Here is a 27,947-nt window from a genome sequence, read left to right as displayed (position 1 = left end):
TTCCATCGCCAGCGCAGCCCACTTCCAGCGCAGGGAGGGCAGGAACCGCAGGGCCCAGCTGGGCCCAGCCAGGTCCCCGCCGGAGGCCCAGTCCTGACAGGAGTCTCCAGGAGCGAGAGGTGATTTCAACTTAACCCGTTTTCCACACGGTAACAGGGAAACATCCCAGAATTCACTAGGAAAGGCCTCACAACTGTCAGCTCCGACCTGGAGTTGCTCAAAACACTTATCCCGAAGCCAGGAGGAAGCAGCCCCAGCGCCCGCACAGCCAAAGGCTGAGACTGAGATGTGTGAGCCCGCACCGGCCGGGCGGGAACCGGCGGAGGGCAGGGCAGGGGGAGTCTCCGGCCGCGCCCACAAAGTCCACCGCGACGGCACGCCCCACGCCGCTCCAGCCGCCCACCGCGCTCAGGGCACGCCCATCCTGGGCGAGGCCTTCCGAGGCTCCGCCCGACCGCGGCCCCACTGCCCCTGCGGCCACGCCCCCCCGCACGTAAGTGCCGCGGACCCGGAAGCGGGTGTCGGGAGCAGAGGGCCCCTCGGTGGGTGCGGTCCTGGACGCTTCTCGCGCTCTTCGGCCCCGCCCCACCCCTTGCTTCACCCCGGGGCCCGAGTCCCTGCCGACGTCACAGACCCGCCCTCGCGCCGCTGGCCCGGGGCTCCCTGACACTCGCGAAGCCCGGAGCTCCGCTGCCGGGTTCGAGTCGCATCCATTTCCGGATCCGAGGCCATCCTGGTCCGATCTTCCGGCCTGTGGTCTCTTCACGGGGTCCCGCCCCGACCCGCGCCGTGTCAGGTCCCCACTCGCAACGTGCGCTCTCGCCCTCTGTGCCTCTCGGGGCCGCACGGGACTCCGCGCCCTCCGGCGGCTCCAGGAATCCGCAGACCCCCGTCTTCTCCAGAAGCGGCCCGGCCCGCCACTCGCTCCCCTCGGCGGTCACCGCCTCAGTAAGGCTCCTGAGCCCCCCGGGGGAGGGCATCGGCCCTGTCCAGTGACGCCCCGTGACCTGCTGTCCCAAGTCCTGTCCTTTGCCGGCACGGGTACCGCTCCCTCATGGGACAGTGTCCTCCTGGGCGGAGCATCTTGGTTCCATTCCATGGGTGTCGAGTGGGGCGGGCAGGCCGAGACTGAAGGAAGGAGTAAAGGAGAGTGAAGACTTGAGAAGCAAAATAGAGGAGGGAGGGAGGTGGGTGCAGTGGGACTGGAGAGACAAAATACCGGTAAAAAAGGAAAGTGACTGAAAAAGTAGCATTGTGTGTGAGGTGTGAAAGTCGCTCAGTCGTGTCCCGACTCTCTGCGACCCCATGGACTGTAGTCCATGGGATTCTCCAGGCCAGAATACTGGAGTGGGTAACCTTTCCCTTCTCCAGGGGATCTTCCCAACCCAGGGATCGAACCCAGGTCGCCGTCATTGCAAGCAGATTCTTGACCAGCTAAGCCACCAGGGAAGCCGTAAGAGGCATTATGGTACATGAAAACAGACAAAAAGGAGATCAATACGGAGATGGCCAAGGACAGAATGGAGGCGGGGACTTTGACTCGCAGTAGCAGTTGGGGAAAGTAGAAGGATAGGTTCCAAATTCATTCAGTTCAGTTCAGTTGCTAAGTCGTCTCCGACTTTGGACCCCATGGACTGCAGCAGGCCAGGCCTCCCTGTCCATCACCAACTCCCGGAGTGGACTCAAACTCATGTCCATTGAGTCGGTGATGCCATCCAACCGTCTCATCCTCTAAAATTTTCCAAATTACTTTAAGTGTTTTGTGTCAGATTCAAATCATGAGACCTCGGTCCTTTTCTTGTCATTATTGTGTACTAAAAGTATTCTCTGGTGCTTAGTAAATAATTTGTACACTATTTCGGTGTGCAGTTGGTAGGGATATTAATGATTTTTGTCTTAAAAGTCAGTACCAGGTAGTTTAAACAAGTGGTCCAGTGTTCAACAGCATTCTTTCTTCTGTATGTGAGTTTTTAATTTATTGGTCTGTGATCTACAGTTTTCAACTAAGTATATACTCTCTTCAAATTTCTTTTATTTTTTTGTTTGTTTTGCAAATATTGAATGATAGGCTGGATGATTCTAGAACTTGTTCTCACAGATCTCATTTGTTCATGATGAGTACATTACTCAGAGCTATTTCCATACCTGAACGTTTGTGTTTCCCAATGCCGTTATTTAAAAGTGTTCTTAATGTTATACTTTTTATATATTCATAGAATTGTGTATTTTGATATCTATTGTGGAAAATAGAAATTAAATGGTTTTAATCAAGATGATTACAACCATGAAAGACAACTTGCCCTTGCTCAGGAAAATGAAATGAGATCTGGAATCTTTAGGGGCAGGAGTGAGAATGATCCTGGACCACCCCATGCCTGTGAGGCCAGTCATGGTTCCTCTTTCCTGTTCCTGTGTCTTTCCACATGCCCCAGGACACATTCTCGCATAGTCAAAAGGCAACTGGTAGGGAAAGATCAAGAGTTTTTAAACTAAGCACAGAACAGAGGTATTTCTCCAAGGAGGATGTGGCACTTGGTTCAGGAAAGAGAACTTGGAGGAGAAAGGGTGATCTACTTTGGATGTTAGAGAGTGAAAAAGAGCCTAGGAAGCTCAGCAACAGGAGAGGAGGAGACCTCTTCCCATCCTTATCTGGTGATGCTGTGCTCAGCAGGTGCTGGAAGACACTGTGAGGATTGACTTGAAAGGGAGGGTTGTACCAACTCACCTTCCCATATCTGCTGTGTGATGTGTGGGCTTTACAGCATAGAGGGGCAGAGAAACTTAGCTGTTGATGCCCATGTAGGAGTTTATTGGCCCTGTTCCCTAATAGTTCAGCAGACGCAGAGGACCATTTTTTCCAAATGTTGAATTTCTCCCCTACATGTGTGGTTGTGGCCAGAAAGGGGAGAAGTTATTTGAAGACATGAATGGCACATTCCCAACACTAAAGAGTGACTTCTGGCCTGAGCAAGACACTCAGAGTAGGGGAAAGATGAGGAGTCAGGAGTAAATCTTTATCAGGGAAAGCTCATATTATCTGTTGATTGATCTGCCCTCTCTTTCCTGTAATGCTGTTCTCAGGACTTGCTAAAATCTGACTCTCAGATGTCCTGCCTAAGATGTTTCCTCACTCATCTATGGCCTCTCCTATCTCCAGACCAATTCTATCTCACTGTCACCCAGTGACATGGGACTTGGGACATGCTTCCATTTGGGGGGTCATCACGAGCAATGCTGCATGCCCAGACATTGACTAGAAACAGGAACTGGACACCATGCAGTCAATAGGATTGCCAGTTGGGACTGCATAGGCACAAGAGGTGGATGTAGACCAAGATGAAAGAAAATTGTGGAGAGGGGGAAAGTGTTCTACCTGGTTGTACAATGTAGCTGAAGCTTAACAACATAAATCTTTTTATTTGGCCTGTAATTAGAGACTTAGCCATGACAAATTAAGGTGGCATTTCATCCACATCATGTAGTATATTTTATTCTGTAATTGTTTAAAAACACAATAAACCCAAAATGTCTAATAGAGGATTTTAACATTGTTCACAGCACACCTGTCCCAGGGAGATGTTGGTGTTCATGGATTTGTAAAGAATTGATTTGTCTGCAGATACTGAGTGTTCCTCCTCTTTGGGTAAGTTGTGGTTTCGTTGCTGAGCCAATAGATGGTACATTTCATTTTGTAATAGGTTTTGGCACCATTCTCCCTACACAAAGTACACAGTTGCCAGGAAATCCTCATCTGTCTGTCCCCTCGTACCTTAACCAGGATTCATTTTAAATATGTGTGTATAATTGTAGATTTGGATAAAATGACAACTCTTTGTTCCTAATTTCCATTTTACTAATGATTTAAGAGACTGAATAAAGGTTATTCTTTATAGACATGTATATATAGAATGAATTTTCCTACTTATTTTTCTAATTTATGGTTTAGTTACATACACACAGACACTTTGATAATGTTGATGCAGTGAAACCAAATCATGGCCTTTGCTTTTTTTCCCTTCGTAAGGTGTCACCTGTTTCATAGTATAAAATATTATGTTCATTTAGTCCCAATATATTGTTTAATATTGTTCATTTCAGCTATTTAATTTGAACTATTTTAAAGTTTCAAATAATATAGGTTCAAATGTAACTTGACTGATCTCCAGGTTTTTTTTTTTTTTTCTTTTCACAGTTATTTTGGCTATATCCTCATCCCAAATCAAAACTGAGACAAAAATCAACTTTTTGGATGTTTCTCGTTTTTTATGTGAAATATTGCATATGATTTTTGAGGGGTATACTTGATTTACAATTTTGTTTTATATGTACAGCAAATTGGTTCAGTTATACATACATATACACGTTATTTTTCAGATTCTGCATATGACTTTTAAATTTGAGTTGCACCCCATTTCTGCAGTCACAGATTTTTTTGTCACCATGTCCTCTAGTCTAAGAATTTGGTTTGGCAGACTTTGTTCATGTCACATTTATGTCCTTAAAAAGTTTTAAAATTTCTTTGCATGAGTTTGCAAATGTATTTGAAGTTAGAGTCATAATATTTTGCTGTTATACATAGAGACTGGCTTTCATGTGTTTACTTAGGTTTTAAACTATTGTTACTAAATAGGAAACATTGATTTCAGTACATTAGGGTTGGATTTGTCCACTTTAAAAAGTATTATTAAGTATGATAGTTAAAATGGATTCTTACATATATTTTTTTAGTTTGAAATCATATCTTCCAAAAATCATTACAATTTCAGCTCTTTGGTACCATTTTTTAATTTCATCTTTTTTCCTCTCTTTTCTGGGTTCTGACTCAAGCACCTGCACTGATTTCTAGGATACTTCTTACTTCTATTTTGGCACACCCAAAAAAACCAAAGTCCTATTTAGAGACAGAAAGTAGAATGGTGGTTTCTAGGCATTGGGAGGAGAGGGGAATGGGGAGTGGTTGTTTAGTGGGTGCAGCGTTTCAGTTTTACAAGATGAAGAGCATTGAAGATGGTTGTACAACACTGTGAATGTATTTGACACCACTGAACTATACACTTAAAAATGACTAAGATGATAAATGTTATGTGTATGTTTTATTTTACAATTTAAAAAATTAAACAAATTCTGTGTACAATAAAAATCAGTCCTGAAACTAATCATTTATTCTGGAAATCCTTAAATTTTGTGGATTGCAGAGTTTTTCAGTTATTAGGATAACAACTAGATCTGACTTGAAGAGATGTATACTGTATGAGCTTTTTCTTGCTTGGGAGTAAAAATGAAAGATATTTTCTTTGGATAGATATTTACTCAGCATAAATATTTACACTTATGTAGAGTCACCACTCTTCTGTCCTCAGTCTGTGAATATTGTTGTTAGATTACAGATCCTCTTGCAAATAAAACTAAAGAGGAGGAAGGATTCATTTGCTGCAGATTCTCAGTGCTGCCCAGAACAACCAAAATCATAAAACACTGAAGTCTGAGAAAAGGCATAAAGTTTCCTTTTGAGACTTTTAGGGGATGCAAGAACTAAAGAATACAATTTGTTGTCCTTAATTTCATCTACAGGGTCTGCCTAATTTCCTGATTTTATCTTGATTGGGACCCACTTAGTCAGATGCTGTCCTTTTGATTAAAACACTGATGAGATTATCAACAGCATTAAAAGAGAATTCATCAAAATGATGCATTTTCTGGAAAGAGAAAGATGCTCTGAACTCTGGGATGTTGTGGCGGTGTCCTCAGTGAATATTTGGCTTTACTGGGTTTTCCGTCTGTTTGGTTCTGGTGAGTACTGGAGACCGTGTTCACCAAGAGTAAAGTATTCATTTTGGTAGGAATTCAATGAAGGGATCTCTGAGGACCTGACACGCAAACAGATTGAAGGAAATAAGTATGGGGTAGCAAGTTGTGTTTATGTATTCAAGTGGGAATGAAGGATGCTAGTGAACAGTGTAGAAGTAATAGCAGTGCTGAACTGTATTTGTGATGTTCTGAGACAGCATCTAACATGTTAACCCTTGGATGTCTGGTGGAGCTATTGAAAAGATTAGAGACTAGGTAAAGAGTAATATTTGGGGAGAGTGGGAGATGATGTACTGAGATGTAGTTCATTTCTAGTATATATTAGTTTTGGGGGGAAAAAAAGGTAAGCTCAGAAATGGAATTCAAACATGAGTTTTGTCACTTTCAATTTAGAAAAAGTAATGGAAGGAATCAAAGCAACTGTGTAAATATGTAGGCATACGTGGGCAATGCACATAAACAGAGAAAAATGAAGGAGGTAGGGTGGAGTCTTGAGATCTTCCAACAGTATCATTTGAGAAGTCCTTGGTAAGTGATACAGAGTTAGAGTGACAAGATTACTCTGAAGACTGTAGACTAAGAGAAAGTTAGGGAAAGTATGTTCCCCAAAAGAGCTTGACTTCCCATGTGGCACAGCGGTAAAGAACCGCCTGCCAAGGCAGAAGACACAACAGATTTGGGTTCAGTCCCTGGGTCAGGAAGGTCCCCTGGAGAAGGAAGTGGTAACCCACTCCAATATTCTTGCCTGGAGAATCCCATGGACAGAGGAGCCTGGCAGGCTTCAGATCATGGAGTCACAAAGAATTGGACATGACTGAGCACACACACACATTGCAAGTAGGTGCCGTTGATTCCTCCAAATAAAATAAGTACCTAAAATAATTAACCCTGTCAAAATATATTCTTAATTCTCTTAGTTCACTACTAAGTGCAGAAGAAATCTAAAAGTGAGTGTTGCTGGAAATTCTTGGAAGAGACAGAGTGATTCCAGATGAGTGTATGAGGGGCTGAGAAAAGCAGGGATGTTTCAAGGTACTAGAGGGGTGAAATGGAGCTGGAGAAACTGCTAGTGCACAAAGTAAGAATAATTAAACCTGAGAAGTTCATGGTTGTTACTCAAGGTGGAGACGCACGTGGCATGAGTCATTGATCCCTGTGATTTGGAATTAGGAGGGAACTGGACACTTCTGAACATCGTGAGTGAATTAGCATACCAAACTCAGTGGTGTCCACATTCTACTCTAAACTGAGGGTGTTTATACCTTCTTTGGGCTTCCCTGATAGCTCAGTTGGTAAAGAATCCACCTGTAATGCAGGAGACTCCAGTTTGATTCCTGGGTCAGGGAAATCTGCTGGAGAAGGGCTAGGCTACCCACTCCAGTATTCTGGCCTGGAGAATTCCATGGACTGTATAGTCCATGGAGTCGCAGAGTCGAACATGACTGAGTGACGTTCACTTTTATGCCTTCTTTACTAAGAACAATAGCCATGCCTTCTTACTTTTGATCCTAGGAGAGCTCTACCCGTATTTTTCGTGGAGCACACTGCATGTTTCTTTTGGTTGTCCTGGGAGCTACTTCCAGGTGAAGGGTTGGGGCTTCATGACAAGTGAATATGGAGATTGCAGACAGCTAAGAGTCTCATGACTTTTTTCTTCTTCCTCAGCTCTGCTTCCTGTTGCTTGGACTGTGTGTAAGTGAAAACCCAGAAGACAGTTGGCAGCTGAACTAGTTACAATGGAATCTCAGGTGAGTAGGAAATTACTCTTTCTACTGAAATTGGCAGTAGAAATTGCTTTCTAATCTCTATTGCCATTGCTGGTGGTGGGGTATATGCTCAGTTTTGTCCAGCTCTTTGGAACCCCATGGACCGTAGCCCACCAGTCTCCTCTGTCCATGGGATTTCCCAGGCAAGAATTCTGGAGTGGGTTGCCATTTCCTTCTCCAGGGGATCCTCCTGACCCAGGGGTCCAACCCGAGTCTCCCTCATTAGCAAACGGATTCTTCACCACTGAGCCTTCTGGGAAGCCCTATTGCCAGTGTATGGACATAATTCTCCTACAGGCACACATGTTCTAAGAGCACTTGAGAGGTTGTTCAAGGATCTGAGCTTCAGTTAAGTTCCCCAGAATTCTGGAATGGTCATGTTGGGTCAAGGACTCATCAAATGGTCATTCCTTCCCAACATTATAGTAAGATATTCCAGTCTTTATTAATGCCATGTATTCAAGAAGAGATAAGAGAGGTTTTCTTTTCTTCATGCAGCCCATGGCCCACTTGGCAAAAAAAAAAAGATTGTCGTTAACCATTTTATTAACTGTGATGGGCTTAGGATTAAGGTGAATACAGGCAATGGAGATGAGTAAGAAGGAAAACATTGCAACCCACCCACTGGAGAGACAGATGTTTCCACAGATGACATTGGTGAGGCCAGTGTTAGGTACTAAGGGAGTGCTGACTAGTGCTAAGAGAAAACAAATGATTATGCAAGAGAAGGCAATGAGGAGTCATTAACTTACATTTTTTCAAATTTAAACTTCTTAAAATTTTGATAAAATATATTTGTGCTTTTCAAAATCTTCTAAAAAAGAAAACTAAATTTTCATTATTACCAATGTCCCAAGTCATAAATTTTTACCTCTTTGTAATTTCTGCTTTTTCACATTTCATAACTGGAAACAGTGTATAGAGAGTAGTGTTTTCTTAATTTGAGCTGTGATTCAGAAGAAAGAATATAGGAGGTAGAGTACTACTTTAAGCCCTGAGGAAGTTTTCCATGAATGAAAGAGGCCAGAGCAATCAGGTGGCTTCAGATGTACTTGAGTAGAGAGACAAGACAAAGAAACAAAAGAGACAATAAAACTGATATTTGGAGATCCCAGGATAATTAAGAAAGGGAGACCTCAGACATAGGAAGGTTGGGATAAGACTGTCCTCTGCAGAAGTCTCAGACCTGTGGTGTGAGCTGCTGACTCATTTACCCTTAATAGCAAACACCTCAGCTTTGTAAGATGAAATGTTATACCTGCTGATCCCACGACCTGTATGAATGCTAATCAGTTAGGCAGAATTCTGGATGTTGCTTCAATATTCTCTGCCATTTCCTGAATAATAAACCTAAAAGTTATATTTAAGAAATGGCTGCTAGATAGCACTTCACACATTAAGTCATTAGATCTTTCAGAACTGATGACAGATTATTAAAAACCATTTCACTGATGAAGAAACTGAGGGCATGTAGAGCAATAATCTAACCACAGTCGTGTTTTAAAAGGGGCATATCATGGATATGTCATCCCTTGTGATGATTCTTAGATTTACTTGAAATTGAATTGAAGACTGTTCAGTTTTCAAGTGGAAATTTTATAATCATGATTTGGAAGTTGTAATTACAAATCTATTGGGAAATCTCCACGGTTTGTTACACCATGGAGATTAGTAACAAAAGACTTATATTGTCTTTTTATAATGAAGTTTTCTGTATTCAAAGTTTATGTGTCTTCGTAGGTTTGCTGAAAGTCAGAGGTTCATGTCAACAATGAGAATGATTTGATTGGACCCAAAGTACTGTTTGAGATTCTGTACACTCGGCTGCCACTTCCTTAGTGCCTTATACCTGTACTGTCCTCCCCTGGCAGAGATGGCCGTGTCTAAAACGATTTCTGTGATGTTTTAGGAATCAGTGACCTTCGAAGATGTAGCTGTGGACTTCACCCAGGAAGAGTGGGCCCTCCTGGACACCTCCCAGAGAATGCTGTTCAGAGATGTGATGCTGGAGAACATCAGTCATCTGGTCTCAGTTGGTTAGTCAGTTACTCTTTAATGATTGGTGTATGTATTCATTCAACAAGGATGGAGGAAAACTTTCCCATTTCTCACTCCAGATTCTGTTTTAACTCTTTAGCATAACTCTTGCAACTACCTTATCAAAATTTTCTTTAATTCCTATATTTTTGGGGGCTTCCCTGGTGGTTCCCCTGGTAAGTAATCCGCCTGCAATGCAGGAGACCTGGGTTTGATCCCTGAGTTGGGAATATCCCCTGGAGAAGGGAAAGGCTACCCACTCCAGTATTCTGGCCTGGAGAATTCCATGTACTGTATAGTCCATGGGGTCACAAAGAGTCAGACATGACTGAGTGCTGCTGCTGCTGCTGCTAAGTCGCTTCAATCGGGTCCGACTCTGTACGACCCCAGAGACGGCAACCCAGCAGGCTCCCCCATCCCTGGGATTCTCCAGGCAAGAACACTGGAGTGGGTTGCCATTTCCTTTTCCAAAGCATGAAAGTGAAAAGTGAAAGTGAAGTCGCTCAGTCGTGTCTGACTCTTAGCGACCCCATGAACTGCAGCCTACCAGGCTCCTCCATCCATGGGATTTTCCAGGCAAGAGTACTGGAGTGGGGTGCCAGTGCCTTCTCCGCATGACTGAGTGACTTTCACTCATTTCACTACTTATATATAGTTTGTCAATCCCACTACAATGTAATCTTCCTTACACAACTTTGAGTCTTTGTTGCTACTCAGTCTCTGATGCTCAAGCAGTGGTGGGAACTCACTATTTTTGTATGGGTAAATAAATGTGTTGATTTCTTAAAATTTATTTTACAGCAAGGACTGTGGTTTGATCAGATCACAGTGTTAAAAATAATAGATATATTGTTTTCCACATAGAACTTAGATTTTTCTGGTGGAAGTTGTATGTATTGGATTCTTTGGGTATATAATATTAAAGCACTGTGAAATGAAAATATTGCAGATTCCATAATCTGTCTTTGAACTTGGGCATGGGCATTAGTGGTGATAGGTCATTAATGTCTTTGGGAACAAGTTGAAGAGTTATCATTTTGCCAGTCAAAGCCTGTACGTGTTGTTTTCAACATACTCTTCTCTGTTCTGACCTTTAGAGGTTACTGTATTCTTCCTCATTAGTCTGCTCTGTGATCATGCACTGTTACGAGCATGGAACTCAAAATCCACATATCTTTCTCCTACAAACAGGTAATCAGCTTTACAAATCAGATGTGATTTCCCATTTGGAGCAAGGAGAGCAACTTTCAAGAGAAGGGTTAGGCTTCCTGCAAGGTCAGAGTCCAGGTGAGCTCCAAGAACCTGTACTTCAATAGGAGGAGGAGCCTGGTCAGTGAGTGAATAGGCCCTAAGAAATCAAGTGAAAGTTGCTCAGTCGTGTCTGACTCTTTGTGGCCCCATGGACTGTAAAGCTCCTCTGTCCATGGAATTCTCCAGGCAAGAATACTGGAGTGGGTAGCCGATCCCTTCTCCAGGGAATCTTCCCAACCCAGGAATCGAACCCAGGTCTTCCACATTGCAGGTGAATTCTTTACTGTCTGAGCCACCAGGGAAGCCCAAGAAAACTATTGGGTAGCCTATCCCTTCTTCAGGGGATCTTTCTGACCCAAGGATCGAACTGGGGTCTCCTGCACTGTAGGCTGTTTTTAAAATTTAGACAGTGTCACGGGGAAACATTTTTCAGATGTTATCATACATTGAAGGCATCAATTTTCTATTCACAAGGCTTTCTGCCATTGTCCTTGGCTTTACACAAGGTGAAATTTGTGTACCCACTGGAATTAATAAACATTCACAAAACGTCCCTTTTCGTGGTCCTGTTCTATGAATAGGATCTTCTCTTTTCTTCCCCAACTTGCCATATTCGTTTTATCTTCCTCATAATTCAGTCCTGAGAATGACAGTTGTTGCGTGTTTCTTCTCTCTTTAGAGTATTCCCTAGTTTGACATTCTGTCCCATCTGTGTGTCAGTATTTGAAACAGACACAAATGAGTATTGAGTCACTTCAACATTTTACTTCCACTGATACCATTATAGTAATTTATTTTTTTTCTAGTCATTTCAGATAGAAAAGATGGTCCGAAAAAACAGGAAATGTTATCTGTGCAGCATATCTGCAAGAAGGACGCACGTCTAGTTAGTGCAATGGTAAGCTTCACAGGCGTAAACATGTTCCTCCAGATGAAGACCTGGGACTTGAATAAGTTGGAAATTTGGCATACGTACCTGATTTAACTAAAGTTGGGATCATGGACTTCCACAGGAGAAAATTTTAGTTAGTCTGGTTTTAAGGAAGAAAAGATTAACCGATAGTCAGAACTATAAACAGTTTATAGTCTCATAAACAGTTATGTAATTATGGATTATATTCCTAAATGCTGAAACATAATAATGTCTTTAAAATTAAATAGGTATCTCTGCAGTTGGGATATTACAAAAGGTAAATCTATGCTTGCAAGAGAGTAATACCTCATGTTTATGTAAATATTAAAAATATAGAAGCAATTTTAACTGAAGTCCATCACTGAATGATTACCCTAGAATTTATATGTAGAGAAAGGAAGGAATGAATAAATTGGGCAAACTTGTAACAATCTCTCATTTCATTTCAAAAAGCAGTGGTCTCACGCTCAAGAGGATCCTTTGGAATGCAACAATTTCAGAGAAAAATTTACTGAAATCTTACCATTGACTCAGTATGTAATACCTCAAGTGGGAAAGAAACCCTTTATTAGCCAAGATGTTGGAAAAGCCATCAGTCACTTGCCATCCTTTAATATACAGAAGCAGATTCGTTCTAGAAGTAAATCATATGAATGTCATCAAAAAAGGAATACCTTTATTCAAAGTTCTGCCCATAGACAACACAATAATACTCAGACTGGAGAGAAAACATTTGAATGTCATGTATGTAGGAAAGCCTTCGGTAAAAGTTCTAACCTTAGACGACATGAGATGATTCACACTGGAGTGAAACCACATGGATGTCATCTTTGTGGAAAATCTTTCACTCATTGTTCTGACCTTAGAAAACATGAAAGAATTCACACTGGAGAGAAATTATATGGATGTCATCTGTGTGGCAAAGCCTTCAGTAAAAGTTATAATCTTAGGCGACATGAGGTGATTCACACCAAAGAGAAACCAAATGAATGTCATCTGTGTGGGAAAGCCTTTGCTCATTGTTCTGACCTTAGAAAACATGAGAGAACTCACTTTGGGGAGAAACCATATGGATGCCACCTGTGTGGGAAGACTTTCAGTAAAACTTCTTACCTTAGACAACATGAGAGAACTCACAACGGAGAGAAACCGTATGGATGTCATCTATGTGGGAAGGCCTTCACTCATTGTTCTCACCTTAGAAAACATGAGAGAACTCACACTGGAGAGAAGCCATATGAATGCCATCTATGTGGAAAAGCCTTCACTGAATCTTCTGTCCTTAGACGACATGAGAGAACTCACACTGGAGAGAAGCCATATGAATGTCACCTGTGTTGGAAAGCCTTCACTGATTCTTCTGTCCTTAAACGACACCAAAGAACTCACACTGGAGAGAAACCATATGAATGTCACCTATGTGGAAAAACCTTCAATCACTCTTCTGTCCTTAGACGACATGAAAGAACTCACACTGGTGAGAAACCATATGAATGCAATATATGTGGTAAAGCCTTCAATAGGAGTTATAACTTTAGATTGCATAAGAGAATTCACACTGGAGAGAAACCATATAAATGTTACCTATGTGGAAAAGCCTTCAGTAAATATTTTAACCTCAGACAACACGAGAGAACTCATGCTATAAAGGTAATAAATGAAGATTCACCACCCATACCTTCAAAGTATAAACACTCTTGAGGACTCACACAATGAAGAAATACTATGTTTATTTTCAATGTATAAGAGTCTTTATCATCCTTATTAATTAACTAGAGTTAATGCGCAGTAGGCAGAATCCATATGTATGTCACCTGTGTAACAAAACCTTTAGCAGTGGACTCATGGGAGAACAAACTGTAAATGGAATGAATGTGGAGGAATCTTCATCCTCAGCTGTAACTGTTAAATGGATAAATCACATTTCAGAGAAGTTCCAATACTATATCTGTAATTAGTGTAGAAATACCTTTGGTTATAAGTTATCCTTTAAATAAGTAAACCACAGAGGAGAGAAACTAGACCTGTAACCACTGTGCACTTGTTTAACTTAGCACCACTCTTGGCACGCATCTGAAGATTTGGTGTCAGGCAACTGCTAGTGGAAACAAACTAGGACATGAAAAATATGGAAGGCATTTGGAGTGTCCCCTTCTGGAATGCTTGCCGTACATAAACTAATTCATGTAATGACAAAAGTGCTGCCCCTCCTAGTGATGCATGAAACACCCAGAAAGCAGGGAGAGCAGAAGCAGCCATGGTCCCCTGATCTTGCCCATGTTGCCCTGTCAACAGCCATGAATCCACAGATCCCCAACTGGGAGTGAGACCCAGGAGTTCCAGCCCCTTCCATACACAAACAGAAGGCTCAGAGAGGGGAAGGTGGAGCTTCCTTCCGCCAGGGTAACGAGAAGGCCTGGGCCTTGGTACCCATTTGAACATGTCTATTACCTATGTTTCACAGGTGGCAAAACTGAGAACACAGATGTTTGTAATTAATTTATCCCATGTTTTTCTGGGACATACATATGGACTCGAAGGGATGGAAAACATACTCCACATAAATGGAAATCATAAGAGCAGAGGTAGCCATGTTTACATCAGACGGACTAATTCAAAACTGAGTTCATCAAGAGGATATGTAACATTTGTAAATATGTCATACAATATAACACCCGGACTAAAGTGCAGAAAATACCTTATAGTGATCAAATAGAGGAAGCATTCCAAAATAAAGGGAGATAAGATGAAGGAAAGATTTGTATTTTATTTTATTGTATAAAAAATATAAGATGAATCAGAGTGCCCGTGTTCATGTATGTATGTGTGTGTGCACAATAAAACTACAGAATATAAAACAGTATGTGAAGTTACATGAAAAATTGGTCAAGTAGGAAAGTTAATTTACATGTCAAATAAAATGCATTAATAAATTTTATTCAGTCATCAGTGACATGGAAAGAGGAAAACCATATCATCTTTTCACATGCATAAAAAGTAATGTAGTGTAAAGTCCTGTTTAAAGCTGAGTGAAAAGCCCACCTCCTGGTTGTGGATGAGAATAAGCTTTAGGCAGGGGGTAGCTTACCGATTCGATGGACATGAACTTGGGCCAACTCCAGGAGATGGTGAGGAGACAGGAAACCTGGCATGCTGCAGTCCATGGGGTCCCAAAGAGTCTTGACACAACTTGGCGACTAACAACAAAGCTTGCCAAACTGTATCAAAATATGAATACAGCCTAGTTTGAATCAGCAAATGAACTCCAACTTGCCCAAAGTAGAGGAAAACTTAGACATCTGCAGATAAATCATTCTGCTCGGAAATGGCCACTAAGAATTCCTTATGAAAAGAGTGTATCTTGAGATGGACGAGGGCTCAGGGAAGGCCATGAGTGACTGAGCAGATGTGTGAGGCAAGATACAGGAGAGAGATTAGCAGGCCCTGGGGAAAAAGGACACTTTAGGAAGAGAACACACCAACCAAAAGAGAAGATGCTTCCTAAGAAGCACTCCTGACTCCTGCTCTTCTCATCTGAGCTCTCTAAGGCAGATCAGCCTTAACTGGTCACTCTTGGGAATTGAAAATACATCTTCCAACATACCTCCTTCCTGTGACACAGCCATATACGTAAGGACAAATTCTCCTTGTGGGTGTGATGGTCATCTGTTGTCCAATAGAACACTGGGAGCTCAAGGTCTATAAGCATGGAACCCATAGATCGGTTTTTCTGTCCTTCAGTTTTCCTTTGCTAATGAAACCCACATGTTGCTTGGCAGCAGTGGGTATAAGGGAGGGACTGACCTACCTGTGAATTAGAGACACTGAAGATGCTTCTAGTCCCTGATGAACAGCATATCCAGGAAAGGATGGGCAAAATTTTTCATTTGCCCTAATTCTCCCACCCAGTCCCAGCTCCTTAATCCTCTACAGTGTTCTTTTCATTCTCCAAGCCCGGTTCACATAGCCATGTGGCCCCTCCAAATGGGAAAGGTAGTTTTGTTCTATCCTTAGTTTTAAAAGTCTTGGTCCAGATGACACCCACACTGAGCACGTGCCTTTAAGCAGCTGAGGCATATTCTAGATAAATGCAATTCATCCTCAAGCAGCACCCTTTAATAACTGAACAGCGTCTCCCTTTGCAGGCACACTGTAAGTGAGAGTGCTCATTCGTAAGTAAGTAGGAGGATAAGGGAGAACCCAGACCCCGGGGTCAGAACCCAGATCCACACCCTGGGCATCTCTCTCAGTGTGAAATTTTGCTAGTTTGGACTCTTCCTCTGAGGTCACAGTTGCAGGACAGAGAAACGTTGGTACTTCACTGGAGGTTGTCGTGGGGAATTATGGTTACTGTGCCACCAGGCAATTGTTTCATAAATAAAGACCTTCCCTTCTGGACAGGCCAAGCTCTGCCTTCACATCTGCAGTGGTGATGTCACCAAGCCTCTGCTGTGAGTGAACTCCTGCCACGGATGCTCTGCCCACTCGTGCTCTGACTATCCTGGCCCTACTCTCCTCGGGCACGCCGACCTCGCAGCTCCTCATTAACTGTCTCCCTGACTTCTTGGGCTCCTATTGTTGCCGCATAATTAAACTATGATTTCCTTTTCCACTTCCATCTCTTCAAACTTGCTCCCCCACATCTCTGAGCTGTGGGTCAGAGCAAGCTTGGATTGGGAAACAGGACTACTGGGCTCTGAGGTCTGATCCAGGCTCCAAGCCTGTAAGTGGCTTCTGGCCACCCCTTTGTGCTCCAGTACTGTGCTCTGTCTCCTCTCATCACAGCAGAGATGGGCACCTGGGGGTGTCCCAGCTCCGCACATTCTGAGGTGCCGGGTGAGAGAGAAAGGGCCTTGGCCTTCAACCCCTGCCAAGGGGTTTCCTCGGACCGCAGAGGGCCCTATAGCCAGAGGAGGCTGCTTATTGAAACCTGAATGGATGCAGTGGAGAAGGGGCTGCATGTGTCCCTGTGGCTGGTGGGGTGAAGGGGGTGGTCCTGACACTGTTAAAGAGCAGGCAGCCTGGTCCTGTTTACACTGTATGTTTCCTGGGGATGGGACACAACCAGGCTGCAAGCCCCTCCCAGCCCTCCTCGTGGGGTCAGTACAAGGCAGTTCCCTGAGGGGCAGAGAAGACCGAGGAAGACAGCGGGGTGTGGGGATGCTTGAACTCTAAGCAGTCCCCAATCCCCAAACCCTAGAGGACTAAAGGCAGATAGAAAAACTTCTAGAAGGATTGGCGGGAGTTGGGGGGACTGCATCTAGGGAGTGGGAGAGGAGGGAGATGGGGGAGGAGCTTGAGGGCTGCAGGGAGGGTGGGAACTTGATGGGCCCTGTTTGTGATTGATCGCCTGAGTAGACACAGGCCACGAGATCAGCAAGAGGACCCGCCCCTCTGGTCCTCCACCGGGTGGCCTCAGCGGTCACCAGGGGCAGGGCAGCAGCCCTGGTGCAGAACCCCTCCCCTGGGGAGGAGGCTCCCCACCCCCACCCTCCCGGTCGCCCCCTGCCACACAGCACTGCTCTGACCAGGCACTGACGCGCTCCAGGTAACACATCCCCAGACAGGCTTCGCTATGCTGGTCGAAGCCTAACCAGACGAAGAATTTAGTTCTCTTTGAAAACGTACTTTAGGCTAACATACTAATGTAATTTGTGGTTTAATAGCAGTTTATTTAGATTTTAAATACATCAAAGGTTAAAAACTACAACTTTTCCACCACTTTATACCCAGCACCCACAGCAATGCCTAGCACTGCCTCATTCATGGTCAATAACATCAGAAAAAAAAATCACTTTGTCGGTTCTACTTTCCTCTTTCTTGTCCATCCGTTGCCTCCCTAATATTGTCTGTCATATGTTTCTTAAAATACAATAATACCCTGTTGAATTAATTCACAATTAATTAAACCCATCTCACAAACTAGCAAAGTAATGCTCAAAATTCTCCAAGCGAGGCTTCAACAATACGTGAACCAAGAACTTCCAGATTTAGGTGGATTTAGAATTGAAGCTGGACTTAGAAAAGGCAGAGGAACCAGACGTCAAATTGCCAGCATCCGTTGAATCCTTGAAAAAGCAAGAGAGTTCCAGAAAAACATCTACCTCTGCTTTATTGACTACACCAAAGCCTTTGACTGTATGGATGACAATAAACTGTGGAAAATTCTTCAAGAGATGGGAATACCAGACCATCTGAGTTGCCTCCTGAGAAACCTGTATGCAGGTCAGGAAGCAACAGTTAGAACTGGACATGGAGCAACAGACTGGTTCCAAATTGGGAAAGGAGTATGTCAAGGCTGTATATTGTCACCCTGCTTATTTAACTTATATGCAGAGTACATCATGAAAAATGCTGGGCTGGATGAAGCACAAGCTGGAATCAAGATTGCTGGGAGAAATATCAATAACCTCAGATATGCAGATAACACCGCCCTTATGGCAAAAATGAAGAACTAAAGAGCCTCTTGATGAAAATGAAAGAGAGTGAAAAAGCTGGCTTAAAACTCAATATTCAGAAAACGAAGATCATGGCATCTGGTCCCATCACTTCATGGCAAATAGATGGGGAAACAGTGGAAACAGTGTCAGACTTTATTTTTCTGGGCTCCAAAATCACTGCAGATGATGACTGCAGCCATGAAATTAAAAGACGTTTGCTCCTTGGAAGAAAAGCTATGACCAACCTAGACAGCATATTAAAAAGCAGAGACATTACTCTTCCAACAAAGGTCATATAGTCAAAGCTATGGTTTTTCCAGTGGTCATGTATGGATGTGAGATTTGGACTATAAAGAAAGCTGAGCACCAAAGAATTGATGTTTTTGAACTGTGGTGTTGGAAAAGACTCTTGAGAGTCCCTTGGACTGCAAGGAGATCAATCCCAAAGGAAATCAGTCCTGAATATTCATTGGAAGGACTGATGCTGAAGCTGAAATGCCAATACTTTGGCCACCTGCTGTGAAGAGCTGACTCATTTGAAAAGACCCTGATGCTGGGAAAGATTGAAGGCGGGAGGAGAAGGGGATGATCGAGGATGAGATGGTTGGATGGCATCACCAACTCAATGGACATGAGTTTGAGCAAGCTCGGGGAGTTGGTGATGGACAGAGAAGCCTGGTGTGCTGCAGTCCATGAGGTTGCAAAGAGTCAGACATGACTGAGTGACTGAACTGAACTGAAATAATTCACTCCATTCCAAAGGGAAAATCTCATTCACAAAACCAAATGCAGTTATATCATTAATTCACTCAGTGGTTTCCACATGCCTTTGACGGAGAACCTCCGGACCTGTCATGACTCTGGGGCCGAGAATCCAGTCCTGCTGCCCTGCCCAGGCCAGCACCCCCACCTCCGCCCCACAGCCCCACCCCCAGCCTGGCCTCAGCTCCCGGGCGCAGCAGTTCTGTTCACTGCTGCCACTTTACCCAAGTTCTGACACCGGGGGGGGGGGACTGTAAAACTTTAGTCCTGTTTGCAACTGCTGAAATAAAATTTTACTAATTTTACTACTATGTGTTTATTATTTTATTTTCCCAGCTCCACAAATGTTTTCCTTCAGAATCATGTCTAGAGGGTATTTTTGTTTCCTTAAATTTTCCCTTTTAAATTAGCCTTTAAACTCAAAAGTAATTGAAAATATGTCCTTCCTATATTTCAGGCTAATTCTTCCTAAATGGCACGGGCCTTGTTCAGAGTCTTCTGGCTTATATATTAATTTCTGGGGAAAAAAAATCATTTGCCTCACGAATGCTACAGCTTAAGTCAGGCTGTAAAGACACAAGAACGTAAAAGCGAGCCATGTTTGTTGAGCATAGATGACATGAAATGGTTGCTATGAACACAATACACCCTACAGGGTTTTATAAAATGATCTGCCTGGAATCAAATATCTGTATCTAAAATGAAAACCACTAGCAAGCTAGCAAGCGTGGGCGGCGGCGACGGCGCACAAGAGTGGCCGAGAGGAGGTACCCCACACCTGAGGTCAGGGGCCGCAGCTGAGAGGAGCTACCCTATGTCCAAGGTAAGGAGCAGCAGCTGCACTTTGCTGGAGCAGCCGTGAAGAGATACCCCACATCCAAGGTAAGAGCAACCCAAGTAAGATGGTAGGTGTTGCGAGAGGGCATCAGAGGGCAGACACACTGAAACCACAATCACAGACAACTAGCCAATCTGATCACACAGACAACAGCCTTGTCTAACTCAATGAAACTAAGCCATGCCGTGTAGGGCCACCCAAGACAGACAGGTCTTGGTGGAGAGGTCTGACAGAATGTGGTCCACTGGAGAAGGGAATGGCAAACCACTTCAGTATTCTTGCCTTGAGAAACCCATGAACAGTATGAGAAGGCAAAAAGATAGGACACTGAAAGAGGAACTCCCCAGGTCAGTAGGTGCCCAATATGCTACTGGAGATCAGTGGGGAAATAACTCCAGAAAGAATGAAGGGATGGAGCAAAAGCAAAAACAACACCCAGTTGTGGATGGGACTGGTAATAGAAGCAAGGTTCAATGCTGTAAAGAGCAATATTGCATAGGAACCTGGAATGTCAGGTCTATGAATCAAGGCAAATTGGAAGTGGTCAAACAGGAGATGACAAGAGTGAACATTGACATTCTAGGAATCAACAAACTAAGATAGACTAAATGGGTGAATTTAACTCAGATGACCAATATATCTACTACTGTGGGCAGGAATCCCAGAGAAGAAATGGAGTAGCCATCATGGTCAACAAGAGAGTCCAAAATGCAGTACTTGGATGGAATCTTGAAAACGACAAAATGATCTCTGTTCCTTTCCAAGGCAAACCATTCAATATCATGGTAATCCAAGTCTATGCCCTGACCAATAATGCTGAAAAAGCTGAAGTTGAACAGTTCTATGAAGACCTACAAGACCTTCTAGAACTAACACCCAGAAAAGATGTCCTTTTCATTATAGGGGACTGGAATGCAAAAGTAGGAAGTCAAGGAACACCTGGAGTAACAGGCAAATTTGGCTTTGGAGTACAGAACGAAGCAGGGCAAAGGCTAATAGAGTTCTGCCAAGAGAACGCAATGGTCATAGCAAACACCCTCTTCCAACAACACAAGAGAAGACTCTACACATGGTCATCACCAGATGGTCAACACTGAAATCAGATTGATTATATTCTTTGCAGCCAAAGATGGAGAAGCTCTATACAGTCAACAAAAACAAGACCGGGAGCTGACTGGCTCAGATCGTGAACTCCTTATTGCCAAATTCAGACTGAAATTGAAGACAGTGGAGAAAACCACTGGCCTATTCAGGTATGACTTAAATTAAATCCCTTATGACTATACAGTGGAAGTGAGAAATAGATTTAAGGGACTAGATCTGATAGACAGAGTGCCTGATGAACTATGGACAGAGGTTCGTGACATTGTACAGGAGACAGGGATCAAGACCATTCCCATGGAAAAGAAATGCAAAAAAGCAAAATGGCTATCTGAGGAGGCCTTACAAATAGCTGTGAAAAGAAGGGAAGTGAAAAGCAAAGGAGAAAAGGAAAGATACACCCATTTGAATGCAGAGTTCCAAAGAATAGCAAGAAGAGATAAGAAAGCCTTCCTCAGTGATCAATGCAAAGAAATAGAGGAAAACAATAGAATGGGAAAGACTAGAGACCTCTTCAAGAAAATTAGAGATACCAAGGGAACATTTCACGCAAAGATGGGCTCGATAAAGGACAGAAATGGTATGGACCTAACAGAAGCAGAAGATATTAAGAAGAGGTGGCAAGAATACACAGAAGAACTGTACAAAAAAGAGCTTCATGACCCAGATAATCATGATGGTGTGATCTCTCACCTAGAGCCAGACATCCTGGAATGTGAAGTCAAGTGGGCCTTAGGAAACATTACTACAAATAAAGCTAGTGGAGGTGATGGAATTCCAGTTAAGCTATTTCAAATCCTGAAAGATGATGTTGTGAAAGTGCTGCATTCAATATGCCAGCAAATTGGGAAGATTCAGCAGTGGCCACAGGACTGGAAAAGGTCAGTTTTCATTCCAATCCCAAAGAAAGGCAATGCCAAAGAATGCTCAAACTACTGCACAATTGCACTCATCTCACACTCTAGTAAAGTAATGCTTCAAATTCTCCAAACCAGGCTTCAGCAATACGTGAACCATGAACTTCCAGATGTTCAAGCTGGTTTTAGAAAAGGCAGAGGAACCAGAGATCAAATTGTCAACATCCACTGGATCATCAAAAAAAGCAGGAGAATTCCAGAAAAACATCTGTTTCTGCTTTATTGACTATGCTAAAGCCTTTGACTGTGTGAATCACAATAAACTGTGGAAAATTCTTAAACAGATGGGAATACTAGACCACCTGACCTGCCTCTTGAGAAACCTATATGCAGGTCAGGAAGAAACAGTTAGAACTGGCCATGGAACAACAGACTGGCTCCAAATAGGAAAAGGAGTACGTCAAGGCTGTATATTGTCACCCTGCTTATTTAACTTCTATGCAGAGTACATCATGAGAAATGCTGGGCTGGATGAAGCACAAGCTGGAATCAAGATTGCTGGGAGAAATACCAATAACCTCAAATATGCAGATAACACCACCCTTATGGCAGAAAGTGAAGAAGAACTAAAGAACCTCTTGATGAAAGTGAGAGAGGAGAGTGTGCCGAGGTCCAGCCCTGGCTGATCCAGGGAGTTCAAAGTGGGGACTGCGTCAGCGAGGATCAGGATACAATAGCTTCAATTAGATATTAATTAGAGATGTAAAGAGTAAGAGAATGAGGCTAGCTCAGTAGGAAAATTCAGTGGAGAAAAGAGGCTGAGTAGCTTGGTTTACGCGGGAGACCAATAAAACTTCAAGACAAGAAGTTTGCACCACTTACGTAGGCTGCAGCCGTCCTTCCGTTCTCCCGAAGGAAAGGAGACACTGAAGCCTCCCCGGTCGGATCTTAGAAGCCCAGGCAAAATTAGTAAGCTTGGTGGGTTCTGCGCTCCAGATGCAGACTCAGCCAGAGTTTGACAGAGAGAGAGTGACATGGGGAGACCAGTATTTCGAGAAACTGATCCCAATTCTTTATTTTCCATGGTCTACTTTTATACACTGAGATGTTATGCAAAAGTCACATGGGGTCAGCAGTCCTGACTTTTATCAAAGTCAGGTGCTTCATACAAATGTATACAGAAGTCTTAGGGGTGTTACATCATCTTCTGGCCAGGGGGCCTGCTGACAATTTATGACCCTCTCCTTGTGACAGCGGTCAGTCAACCAGAACACTTATTTCTCCGGGGGTGATTATTCTTAAAACAGACGCCACCCAAATAAAGTTACATTCCTATAGGGTGAGGGTGTAGTGGGTTTTAATTAAGGAAAGAATTTACTTAGCCTAAGGTCTAACGTGATTAATATCAAAGGTTAATACTTATTTCTTCTATATATTCATTAATGTGTGTAAGGGCAGGGGATATGGAGACTTAGCAACAAACATTGGCTCAACAAATGAAAAACCCTTCACCAATACAATTTCTAATCAGCCCACTATACTTATACTAATGGTTTTCTAACTTTTCTAAGGAACCTGTTTTTAGAAGGTTTAAAGCATCTCGTGCCTCTCATGGTTGGGAGGGTGTGAGCAATCACATGTGGCCAGACAAGCCTGTCAGGCAGGCTAGAGAACCTTCAGAGGAGTTTGTAGGTTAAAACACTCTTGTCATGCCCAGGAGTTTTTATTAACTGGAGCTCTAAGTTAACTCCTTCTCCGAAAGAGGTGGTGGGGGACAGCCCCCCGTAAAGTCAGAGGTGTAGGTGAGAGCACAAAGTAGTAAAGTAGGCAGGCTCTGGTTATGGGGGTAGATGCTCGAGAATTTCCAGGGGGACTCCTGAGGCTCGATCCCGCCTTTGCGTATGTCGAGCCTCCTTCCTCATGACCTTTGCCATGGGTGGAGGTCCTCACACCGGCTCCCAACAAGAGTGAAAAAGTTGGCTTAAAGCTCAACATTCAGAAAATGAAGATCATGGCATCTGGTCCCACCACTTCATGGGAAATAGATGGGGAAACAGTAGAAACAGTTGCTGACTTTATTTTTCTGGGCTCCAAAATCACTGCAGATGGTGACTTAAGCCATGAAATTAAAAGACGCTTACTCCTTGGAAGGAAGTTATGACCAACCTAGACAGCATATTCAAAAGCAGAGACATTACTTTGCCAACAAAGGTCCGTCTAGTTAAGGCTATGGTTTTTCCAATGGTCATGTATGGATGTGAGAGTTGGACTATAAAGAAAGCTGAGCATTTGATTGATGTTTTTGAACTGTGGTATTGGAGAAGACTCTTGAGAGTCCCTTGGACTGTGAGGAGATCCAATTGGAAGGATAGATGTTGAAGCTGAAACTCCAATACTTTGGCCACCTGATGCAAAGAGCTGACTCATTGGAAGAGACCCTGATGCTGGGAAAGATTGAGGGCAGGAGAAGAAGGGGACAACAGAGGATGAGATGATTGGATGGCCTCACTGACTCAATGGACATGGGTTTGGGTGGACTCTGGGAGTTGGTGATAGGGAAACCTGGCGTGCTTCTGTTCGTGGGGTTGCAAAGAGTGAGGTCGGACACAACTGAGCAACTGAACTGAACTGAAAATGAAAAGATCTAGCTTGATTTTTCTTCAAAGGTAATTTATGATTTATTATTTAACCTGTGTCCTATGATTGCCAAATTTGTTAATATTATTGGAAAATAAATGAGTTGAAAAATGACATTACAGGAAGATCAATTATACAACTAGATAATTTATTTCAGGATTCTGCAGTATTTTGAAGCTTGGAGAATATTCTGGTCCTTAGGTACAGCAGCTAAGTGTGATCCGAAGAGACCCACGCCGGATGGTTTTCTCAGACTTAGAGTACGACATGGGGTGCCCCAGAGCCCTGAAAACTGTATCTTTTTACAGCGCCAGCATTTCTCCTTTTGCCATCCCGGCTTGAGAGGATGCTGGTAGCTTAGGTGTTGTCTTGGGAATGAGGAGTAGGATGGTTCTGCTGCTAAGAACTAGTAACAGTCTCTAGCTGCATCAGGACAACGCAACCTCACAAAGCAGTGAGGCCACTGGCCACTCACAAAACAGAGATGGCCACTCTGTCTGGCAGACTGAAGGAGCAGAATTCCAGGAAATGCCAGTTTTCCATAATTGTATCATTGCCATGTTCCGTGCCTGGGGGACATACTTTATTAAAGAGGTGGGGTCGATTAGATTTGTTCTGACTGGTATCCAGGTGGGTTACTCAGGTGGCTGCCCTGGATTACCTGCGTGATGAGATTATGTGACCCAAGGGGTTCCATACCTGATGAGGTTATATCAATGATGGGGTTAAACTGCATATAAGGAGAGCTCACCATCTGAAAGGGGCTTAGTTTCTAGTGAGACACTCCGTGGTGCCCGTGACCCCAGCAGAGAACTGGCTTTGTTGTCTTCTCTATAGATTTGGATCCTGGTAAGCATTCAAGACTCCCTGGTAGCTCAGCTGGTTAAGAATCCTCCTGCAGTGCAGGAGACCGCGGTTCAATTCCGGGGTTGGGAAGATCCCCTGGAAAAGGGATAGGCTACCTACTCCAGTATTCATGGACTTTCCTGATGGCTCAGATGGTAAAGAATCTGCCTGCAATGCGGGAAACCTGGTTTGATCCCTGGGTGGGGAAGACCCCCTGGAAGAGGGCATGGCAACCCACTCCAGTATTCTTGCCGGGAGGACAGAGGAGCCTGGGGGCTAAAGTTCATGGGGTTGCAAGGAGTTGGAAGACTGAGCCACTAAAACAACAACAGAATGGAGCTGATAGCTCTTCAGTCTAGCTAGAGTCCAGACGACAGTTCTTTCCCTGTCAGTTTAGAGACACCGGTAGGAGAAACTGAAGTAACTTGAGTCCTTCTTCTCCAGACCTGGGAACCAAGAGGTGTCCTGCAGAGCCGGCTCTCAGCAGCGGACAGGGACCTCACCCCCAGGCCTGAAAGATGGGGAACTGCATCGCCTCCAGCACCAGGGACGACCGCCAGGTCCCTCGGTTTCCGGCCCCCTTCCGCGAGCGGAGAGGCGGAGACGGCCCGGGGGCGGGGGGACCGCGGGGTCCGGAGCGGCGCGGGGCGGGGGCAGCCCCGCCGGGAGCGCCGCTGACCTTCGGTCGGAGGATCCGCCTCATTCAGAGCCCGCCTCGAGACGTGTACGGAAGGGATGGGTGCGAAACGAAGACCACCGAGTGCGCGGTCTGTCTGATGGACTTCGTGCCCGGGGACCCCATCCGGTCTCTGCCCTGCAAGCATGTCTATCACCTGGACTGCATCAACCAGTGGCTGACCCGGTCCTTCACCTGCCCGCTCTGCCGGGGGCCCGCGGACGCCGCGAAGCCTTTGTTCGAGGACGCTCTTGAGCCCAGACCCCTGGTGTGATTGCAAGGGACCCATCATTTTTACTGATTTCCATGTTTTGTACTGTGCCCAGATAGCCAGGGATTAGGAATTTAAATCGTGCACAAAGGTTTATTAAAAGTTCCTGGAATGTGGCAGATGTCCAGGAACCTTTTCTAATGTTTTAGAAAGATAGGGAGAAATAGCGGGTGAACCTTGACCAAGTGCTGAGAGGGGTAACGACGTCTTAGCACTGTCCTCTTGCTAGAACTGTGCACCCTGTTTCAGCAGCTCTACGTGTTGTATTGCATCTGTTGAACGTCAGGGAAAGATGGTGGTTACTCTTCCTAAATGAAATCAGATTCTTCTCCCCCATCCAACTTAAAAGTTGCTGGCGTTTAGGCCACAGTTTTATGAAAAGTTACAATTTATACAACTGAACTAAAATAAAATCCAAGTATGTATGAGTGAATACATGAAGAATGTTATTCTCAAATGAGCCTTCTAAATGGTCTTATCCGTTTGTTCTCCATCATTTTGAGACACTTAACCCTTTCCTCTTATAAATCCAATCCAGGTGAACAAAGTGTTCCAGGTAAGAACAGTCCTGAGCAGGTTTATTATCTGTGTAATCAGGGCGTGTCCAGCTAAAACACTTTAGCTGTGTTTGCAAGTGAAAGTGAAGTCGCTTAATCCTGTCCAACTCTTTGTGACCCCATGGACTGTAGCCTATCAGGTTCCTCCGTCCATGGGATTTTCCAGGCAAGAGTGCATCCCCGTTTCCTTCTCCAGGGGATCTTCCTGACCCAGGAATCGAACCCGGGTCTCCCACATTGCAGGCAGACGCTTTACCGTCTGAGCCACCAGGGAAGCCCAAGGGAAGATAGTTTTCCATTAAACTGGAAGTCAGCCAGCTTCACTCCTGTTCCACTTTACAAGCCTTATCAATTTACATTTTCCTACCAAAGCAAATACTTAAAGTTTGAACTTTCAAAATTTTCTACTTTTTATTTGTCTTTAACTTTATCTCTTATGGTTGTGAAGAGCTGATTCATTGGAGAAGACCCTGATGCTGGGAAAGACTGAGAGCAAGAGGAGAAGGGGGTGACAGAGGATGAGATGGTTGGATGGCATCACTGACTCAATGGACATGAGTTTGAGCAAACTCCAGGAGTTGGTGATGGACAGGGAGACCTGGCGTGCTGCAGTCCATGGGGTCGCAAAGAGTCAGACATGACTTAGGGACTAAACAACTCATGGTTGTAGCATCATAACTCACACCCATGTTACATTTTTGTGCAGGGGATTTTTTCTTTTCTTTTTCCCTGAGCTGGGTCTTTGTTGCTGCTGAAGGGCTCTCTCTAGCTGTGGCAAGCGGGGGCTACTCCCTTGTTCTGGTGCACAAGCTTCTCAGCGTGGTGGCTTCTCTTGTTGCTGCTGGCTCATGGGTTTAGTTGCCCCGAGGTATGTGGGATCTTAGCTCCCAGACCAGGGATCAAACCCATGTTTCCTGCATTGGCAGGCGGGTTCTTAACCACTGGATAACCAGGGAAATCTCTGATGCAGTGGATTTTAAGAGGTAAATTTGCAGGTAGGTGCTGTTGTTCCCACTTAAGTCACTGAACATTGAATAAGTCATTGAAATAATTATATGTAATAGATTCTGGTGACATTTGGTTGCCAAGAGAATCTACCAAAAAAACAAGCTAAAAGAGATGAGGGAGTGGTACTGCTGGAGACCCCAGTACAGGAGGGAGTCAAGACTGTTCAGAATGACCCCTGC

The 27,947-nt window shown here is 44.0% G+C and overlaps 2 protein-coding genes across 2 annotated transcripts; both read left to right on the top strand.

Annotated features, from left to right (window-relative positions):
• Window positions 1-552: 552 nt before the first annotated feature.
• On the top strand, window positions 553-14,926 carry LOC129644373 (zinc finger protein 596-like). Its single transcript, XM_055570035.1, is given in 9 exon segments — window positions 553-948; window positions 3,559-3,643; window positions 5,572-5,790; window positions 7,474-7,556; window positions 9,484-9,610; window positions 10,803-10,898; window positions 11,669-11,760; window positions 12,229-13,404; window positions 13,407-14,926. Coding segments are annotated over 6 exon segments (1,533 nt in total). The 5' UTR covers window positions 553-948; window positions 3,559-3,643; window positions 5,572-5,790; window positions 7,474-7,544; the 3' UTR covers window positions 13,437-14,926.
• Window positions 14,927-25,170: 10,244 nt separating this feature from the next.
• On the top strand, window positions 25,171-26,647 carry LOC129644372 (RING finger protein 11-like). The gene is made up of 2 exons (XM_055570034.1): window positions 25,171-25,259; window positions 25,701-26,647. Exon 2 carries the CDS (start codon window positions 25,775-25,777, stop codon window positions 26,204-26,206), a length of 432 nt encoding a protein of 143 aa, XP_055426009.1. The 5' UTR covers window positions 25,171-25,259; window positions 25,701-25,774; the 3' UTR covers window positions 26,207-26,647.
• The last annotated feature ends 1,300 nt before the right edge of the window (window positions 26,648-27,947 follow it).

The sequence above is a fragment of the Bubalus kerabau genome, chromosome 2 (genome assembly GCF_029407905.1).
Source record: "Bubalus kerabau isolate K-KA32 ecotype Philippines breed swamp buffalo chromosome 2, PCC_UOA_SB_1v2, whole genome shotgun sequence".
NCBI lineage: Eukaryota > Metazoa > Chordata > Mammalia > Artiodactyla > Bovidae > Bubalus > Bubalus kerabau.
This window is presented reverse-complemented; position numbering and strand designations above follow the sequence as displayed.

What these genes read in the sequence shown, in the direction of transcription:
- LOC129644372 (XM_055570034.1), top strand. Translation starts at nt 25,775, where the DNA reads ATGGGGAACTGCATCGCCTCCAGCACCAGGGACGACCGCCAGGTCCCT.